Genomic DNA, 7,560 nt, shown 5'->3' on the forward strand with positions numbered 1-7,560 from the left:
ACCGAGGAAGCCCTGATGCTATAGAGGAAGTCAAATCTAAACCATCAGTGATAGAAGACAGAGCTAACACCTCCTTCTACCTTGAGAAGCCAGGTGCCTACTGTTTTTGAAAAGGCAAATCTTATCCCTATAATTCAATAGAATAATGCCTTGGACAAAAATATAGTTAGGGAGGCTGCCCCAAAAGAGCAACAGAGGAGGGCCAGGTGAAACCTGGAGTATTAAACAGGTATTTAAATGTGCTCAGTTTTAATAGCTGCTGTTAAGGAGGATGGAAACAGAATGCTCAGGGAAAGTCATGTTTTTGCTGCCATCTACAGTCAATGTACAATTTTCAAAGTTTCTTAACACAAACACACACATCCGTCCAGATAGAGCATTCTTGACAAAATGAGTGACAATATAAAGTTTGGTTTACATTCTAGTAATTGAGATACTTTGGGCATATTATAGTATTTTATTTACTTGTCTTTTTAAAATTAGGCCTATTCAAACAGTAACATAGCCTTTTAAATCTCATATTGTATTAAAACTTACTAGAAGACTGCTGAAATAACTCAAGAGTGAGGCTGTCATCTGTCAAGTTGGATTAGCTGCAGTTGTGGCAGCTGATGGTTAATACAATGATTTCAATGAAGAAGGAGTGAGATTGGGTTTTACCCCATGTTTTCCTGCCCGTGTGACCTGCAATTCTATGATTGTTATTAGAATTATTGTAAATTATATTTTATAGAAACATCCTTTATGGTTGTGATATGAGAAATCATCCAAAGCAAGTAAAACAAAATGACACTGATGTCACTTCTGGGATGACTTCTGCCCATGTGCTGCTGTCCACATAATCTCCAGCATTATCATGATGTTCTCCTCACTTCCCTGTGCATTATTTTTAAAGGGTTAAATATAGACAAGAATTATTGGAAAAGCGTTTGATGGAGAAAAAAGAAGTGGCCCTTCAAGAAGCACTTGAAGAAGAAGAGAGAGAAAAGCGACTAGAAGCCCTGAGGAAACAGGTGTTTTTAATTTGGAGAATTTCATGGGTGGTTTAAAAAAATGTGTCTAAGTGCTCTTAATAACATTATTACTAGGACTTAGTTCATTACATCTGCTATATAAAATGTAACTTTTCCAAATTGGGACACTGATCTTCATTCCTGGGAACAATTAGATTTATGTTGAATTATTTTCAGTTTCTTAGTATATGAAAAGAACTTCATCAGAACCTTTAAAGAAAGCTCTCCCAAGATTTAAATACATCCATATTACCTCTAGTTTATAAGCTGAATAGTATCCATCTATAGCAGTGAAACCCTGCCTGTAGCTAAAGGATTTTACTCTCCTCGAAAAACATGTGGTGGAGCTTGAGCAAGATAATACTCCCTAGGGAAGGGACCTCTGTTTGGAAATATCCTACAGTCAACAAAAAGGTTAAAAATCACTTATTAAAATGACTGTTTTTGTGGGAAAATAAAAGCCTTCTATTGCTTTGGCTCATAAAAGTAGACAAAAATTTTGAAAATAGTATTTATAGACAGCAAGAACAAGAATTTCAGACCTTAGGAAACGTTATAAAGTAGTTTTACTTGGTAATTTTTCAGTATTGTTAACATAACAGTGATAAGCACAGCTCATCAGCTCCAAAGTCTTCTCTGATACCATTTCCTAGCTGACAGGAAATGACTGACTGGTTCTCCTTCCATATCGTTGGGAGTTAGCCTCGAATCTTGGGTAAGAACTCCACCTCTGGCTTCCTTCAAAGCTGGTACAACCTGGCTCACTGCTTACTGGCAGAGGAAACTTAGGTCTTTCACGTAACCTCCCTAAACTTTATTTCCTCCTCTGAAAAATGGAATAATACTAATCGTACCTATCTCATCCTTGGGATCGCAAGGAGTCAGATGCAACTTGGTGACTGAACAACAGAACAACAGCCTACCTCATAGGTTTGTAGCAGTGTGTGTTCACATGTTTTGAATATTGATTAAGTGTAAAGCCCTCTTCTAAATGCTCTTAGGTCTTACCTCATTTAACTCCTACCCCAACCCTATGATGTAAGAATTATTATTTTATAGAAGAGAAACTTGAGGCAGCCCAGAGTTTTCCCAAAGTCACCTAGCTACTCAATGTAAATATGAATTCAAACCAAGGAAATTAAGTTAAATGAAATCATATAAAGGAAGTATAAATGCATACAAACATTGTATCCATCTTTGATAAAACAGATTATAGAAACAAATTCCAAGCATAGGAATATACATCTGGTCATCTTAGAGTCAATGAAATTTAAATGTTTCAATCATTAGCCAATAATGATATACCATGGCCTTCTAGGGACAAAATTTAATGTTACTATTACTAAACACATTTTGTTCAAAATATCATTTTGACAACTACAGTCCATATGATTAAGATTCTTTTTCCATCTGTGAGACCTTTGAAAGAGGAAATGTCTGTGCCTGTTATCTGTAATCAGTGTTTAGAACTATAGTAAAAGACATTTTGGCTAGTAAAACCTATAATAATTAAAGTATGTTCAACCTCCAGTTATGTCATTATAATTTCTAAATAGAATTAAAAATGCCATTTTCCTATTGCTATTTCCTGACTTTAGGAATTAGCAGGCAGGTGTTATTAAGGGTGGCATATAATTTACAAAATTAGTGGCTTCTTTTCATCAGAATGCAGGTTTGATTGATTTCAATTATCATAAAGCTCAAGGGCATTTGGGTTAAAATGACTCTTGGAGTTTTTCAGTGGAAGAGGAAACAATGGTTTTTAACAGTCCCTGGAAATCTTGTTGTTCAGTACAATGAAAACTCACCCATCTTGCTCAATAATGCTAACACACATGACTTTACCCATAAATGATATACTCTAGACTCAGCTTAATCAGATTAAACTTTCTAGAAAGCTTCATGGAGTCATTACTGTGGCCACGGATTTCTAGTGGCTAAAAATTAATGTTTTCTACTTTGGGTTACTTTCAAAGTGATTGAATATGTAGGTTTTCTATATAAAATTTCCCTTGACTTTGGATCAGGGAGAAATTTTTATCTAAATTTAATCATACCTGTAACTATGCAATAATAAAATTTCTTAACTTTAATGGACATTAAGCATTAATAATGTTGCCCAGAAGTATTTAGCTTGTATCTTGCTCCAAGCAGCCATGTTTTCTCTTTTTTTAGGTTGCTATTGTCGCTCAATTTGATCCTGTTAGAATGATGTCAGATACAGTGGCATCAAAAGCAAGGATGGGTATTGGAACTGAAGAAGAATTTATTCTTCAAAAGCCACTCTTCACATTGAATACATACAATGAACAGCAGGTAATTATGGAAATTGGCAAGATTGATGCAAAAGCCATGATGATGATAAGAATTGTAGAAGTGTGTATTTTGGGTTACAAATTATTTATATTTCTATTTAAATACCATGCATATTAGCATAAATCGCATGTAATTACTGAACAGTTCTTAATATTATAAAATGTTAATAGGTGACTATAGAACAAAACACTTTGAAAATGTTATGAATCTGTCATTGGAAATTATTTTAATCTAAAACAATTTTATAAAATTTTACTTTAAAGTTGTGTTAATATTGTATTTTTGTTTAAATATTTATCATATTCAGAATTTATTTAAATGCATAATATAAATCCTATTAATGAAACAATTGATGATACTGATAAGACAAAGCAGAGGGAAGCTTTCTGAAATTAAAATGAACAGAAAATAATGTATTGGAGCTAATGATAAAACACTTGCTGTGGAAAAAGGTATTAAGAGATTATTTAACTATTTCTAGGTGCTTCTGAATCATTTTAGTCTGTTTCTATAATGGAGAAGGGATTTTAAGAAGCTTTTTTTTAGGTGGATGGAAGAGAGGGAGCCAGGACATATGAATGATTGGATACCACAGGAGTTAAGGGAGAAAGTAGCTGTAAACTTTACAAATCTAAGAGAAGCTAAATGTTTAATCATTTTAAAAGTAGGAAACTTTATACATTTATCCAATGACAAATAAATCTAATGTGCCTCTATTATGTGCTGCACACTTTGCTAGGGAATATTAATAAAAAGAACAATTTACATATTAATTGGGCAGATATTTATGGAACATATACTGTATCTGCACTGAGCCAGGTGCCAGGGCTGCATCCCAAACAAGATAAACTTGTTCTGTGTGAAGGAAGTGAGCAGGGGAATTGGGTTGGGAAAGAAAGTAGAATGCACGGGAATAATGCCACTAGAGTGAGATCACCTACCTCCCTGATAGAGGGCTCAGGGCTGCAGCAGCAAGAGGAAGGGAGTGAAGACAACCCTGAAAGGGAAGTCAGAGAAGGCAAAAAAGATGGAACTAAGCTCCATCTTCACTGAGGAATTTTGGCATCAGTAACAGAATTCATTCCAGATAATTTAACTAAAAAGAACGGCAAAACTGACTGGGGAGGGGTGGGCATAGGAAGAGGGGTTAATTAGAAGATGCAATAGTATCTCTAGAAGTCAAAGCAGGAAGGCATCTGGGCTTGTAAAGAATTGAAGTCAGAAGCTGGAAGGCTTTCAGGTACCTAGGCTGAGGAAATAAGGGTTTGATCAAGCAGAAGAGGGTGAAAAGAGGTCCTTACTTGTACATCTTGGGTGCTGGGAGATAAGACTGCAAACATAAATTTGGGTCAGACTGTGGAAAGTATAGTAGATCTTACTTTCTAAAGACTTTTGAACTTTTGACCTATGAGCAGAGGGGAGACTTTGAAGCAAGTGAAGTATATAAAAGCTTCATGTTATAGCAATGTGTCTGAATGGAAAATTGGTGGAGGTAGAGTTGGGTTCTTTTAAAATGGTGGCGACTTCATGGAAGTGGAGTGGAGTCAGGGGAGGGTGGCGTAGGGGGAGGGTGGGATGTGGAGGCATGTATGGCTCTGGCTGAGGAGAGGATAATGAAAGTGAGGGTGATTCTAAACTAGGCAGCAAGTGATATTGAGAAGAGCCTACACTTTGGATTAAAATCCACAACCACTGTTTGCTGGCTGTGTGAACTTGTGTAAGCTGTTAACATCTTTATGTTTTGTGTCAGTAATTCGTAAGTTTTTTGTGATGATTAGGATAATACATGTCAATTGCCTAGAATATTGTCTGGCACCTAGTAGTAATTCAATAAATTGCAATTGTTAGGTGGTGCTGCCATTAACCATGTAAGAATACAGAAGGAAGAAACAGACTTAGGGAGAGAGCAATTGCTTTGTTCATGTCAGGTTTAGGGTGAAGATGTCTTATACATGCTCGCAAGAAACTACTGGGCTTTCTCTGGGGAGGAGAATTGGGGAAAGGGACATCAGTATGGGAGGCAGATGTCCATTTCACTTGATATATGTTGAAAAAACTATAATTATGAAAATGTTTTAAACATCACACATCTGGAGCTGGGGGAGAAATGGTGAATCCTGGAGATAATTAGGATGTCAACAGCACACAGGTGGAGCATGAATATGTGGAAGTGGATGAAAGTGACCAGGAAGACTCTTTTGGGGCAAAAGAGAAAAAACCTAAGTCTAAGACTTAAATATTTTGCTTTGCCGACACAAATTCTGTGTTATTCTCCATTTATATGCATCATTGCCCCCGTCCCTGTATCTGATCAGTTGCCAAGTTCTACTGATTCTTCCCTTCATAATGTTTTGGACAGTTATCTCTTCTTTGCTACCAGCCAATTTTAGGCATTTATTACTTTATGTCTAGACAACTGTAGTAGACTCTTAAGCACTCTTTGTGCCTCTGTCTCTTGTTTGCCTGCTGCCTTAATTTACCCTGAAAACAGAAACACAACCTCAGTAGCTCCCCAGACTCCATGACACAGACTTCAAGCCTTTAAAATTCAAGTCCTAGTCTTAGAAGTGTCCTTTTTCAATGTTCCCCAGTGGTACCAAGTACTCCACCCAAGTTACCATGATCCTAAATTGACCCATTTCATCTCTAAGTTAGCATAAGCCTTCCTTTCTTGCTTGATCTCTCTTCCTCCTCCACTCCCACTCCCAACTTTATAGAAGAATAAGTTGGACCTCAAAGTTAACTCAAGTTATTGTCCTTACCTGAGACCATCCTAGTCCCACTGGTACCAGGAGATGTCCCAATGTGTTCTAGTACTCTTGGAGCATCTGTCACATGTTGCCATGGACTATAATTATCTGTGTACATTCTTACTACCTCTGTTAGTTTAAGAGCTCCTTGAAGGAGGGGCTGCTTTCAACAGCTTATTATCCCATCCTCTAGGGGGATAATGTTCATGTAAAATGCTTCATTAGCTGAAATCTATATGTGGCCACTTTTTTATCATTGCAAACAGTGTCTGTTGACATTAATATTCATAAGAAGAAGAAATAAAGCCTAATCAGCTATAAATGAAAACAGAAATTGAACTACTCATATATCTATTCCCACTTAGAATCAGATTGATAGAACCATTTTCTAGTTCTGCTTGAAATAGAAATCTGGCCTTGGAAGAAAGGTTCTATTGATTGTGTTTTTCAAGTGGTAGCCATGTATTTGAACTTAACTTACATGCTGCCAAATGATGGAGAAATTAAAATGTCTGTTTAAAGACAAATATACAAGATTGTGATTTAGGTTTATTTTAATGAATGTTGCTTATATTTTATAATCCCAGCTAACGATAAATAACAAATCAATGATAGTACTGAAAGTAAGCTTCTTTTATCTCATTTTAAAATAATTTTATGTTTTATTTTGACTAATCTAGTATACAATATTCTATACATCTTATGTTGGAAACCACTGATATACTGAAAAGTGATAATGTCAAAAAATTTTGACCTTTCAGTAAAAATAAGCAGAATATAGTCACTGTATGCACAAAATTTATTGTTATCTAGTCATCCATCTAGCAAAAACAAGCTATGCAGCTTGGAGAAATATGGAACTAAATGATAAAATTTACTTCAGTAAATTTATTTGTATTATTTTATACTATCTGTATTACTTATATTATTTATATACATAATATTTATATCATTTTATTTCTACAGATAATTTCTGACCCTAGACTTCGTTTTGAGTTAGCACTCCGAGAAGCTGGACTTCATAAAACATTTTATGCCAAAGAGATATTACCAAAAATCAGTCCTCAAAAACCTCCAAGAAAGGATATGGAGTCTACTGTATTTAAAATCTAGAGTTCATCCTCAAATACTGTTATACATAAATAAGATTTTTCTTTGAATACATTTATATGGATAATAATAATTACTACTTTTTAAAGTTTACAAATTATCAGATGTAGAAGTCATAGCATCTATTAAAACAATTTTGTCCTTCTTTTATGATTTTTAGAATTTTATGCACTATTTTCCAATCTCTTTTTATGTTTAATAGTACTAAATTCTCCAAAGACTATGGAACTTAATTAGGACACATCTGGAACATATATTATCATTTAGTAAATTGTATTTTGGAGGTTGCAGTATCCCGTGAAAGGAGCTCAAAATAACCATTTGCAAGAATCACAATTATGCTGTTGCTACCTATTAATGTTCATTTCTTC

At 35.0% G+C, this 7,560-nt stretch overlaps 1 protein-coding gene across 1 annotated transcript in view; it reads left to right on the top strand.

The window, feature by feature from the left end:
* The window catches only part of CCDC148 (coiled-coil domain containing 148), a 212,964-nt gene extending 205,532 nt beyond the window's left edge, over positions 1–7,432 (top strand). The window contains exons 13-15 of the mRNA XM_010859012.1: positions 896–1,013; positions 3,189–3,329; positions 7,046–7,432. Of these exons, the coding sequence (XP_010857314.1) occupies positions 896–1,013; positions 3,189–3,329; positions 7,046–7,192 (406 nt within the window). The 3' untranslated portion in view covers positions 7,193–7,432. The remainder of the gene's footprint in view (positions 1–895; positions 1,014–3,188; positions 3,330–7,045) is intronic.
* The last annotated feature ends 128 nt before the right edge of the window (positions 7,433–7,560 follow it).

The sequence above is a fragment of the Bison bison genome, unplaced genomic scaffold (genome assembly GCF_000754665.1).
Source record: "Bison bison bison isolate TAMUID 2011002044 unplaced genomic scaffold, Bison_UMD1.0 scf7180017864452, whole genome shotgun sequence".
In the NCBI taxonomy this organism is placed as follows: Eukaryota; Metazoa; Chordata; class Mammalia; order Artiodactyla; family Bovidae; genus Bison; species Bison bison.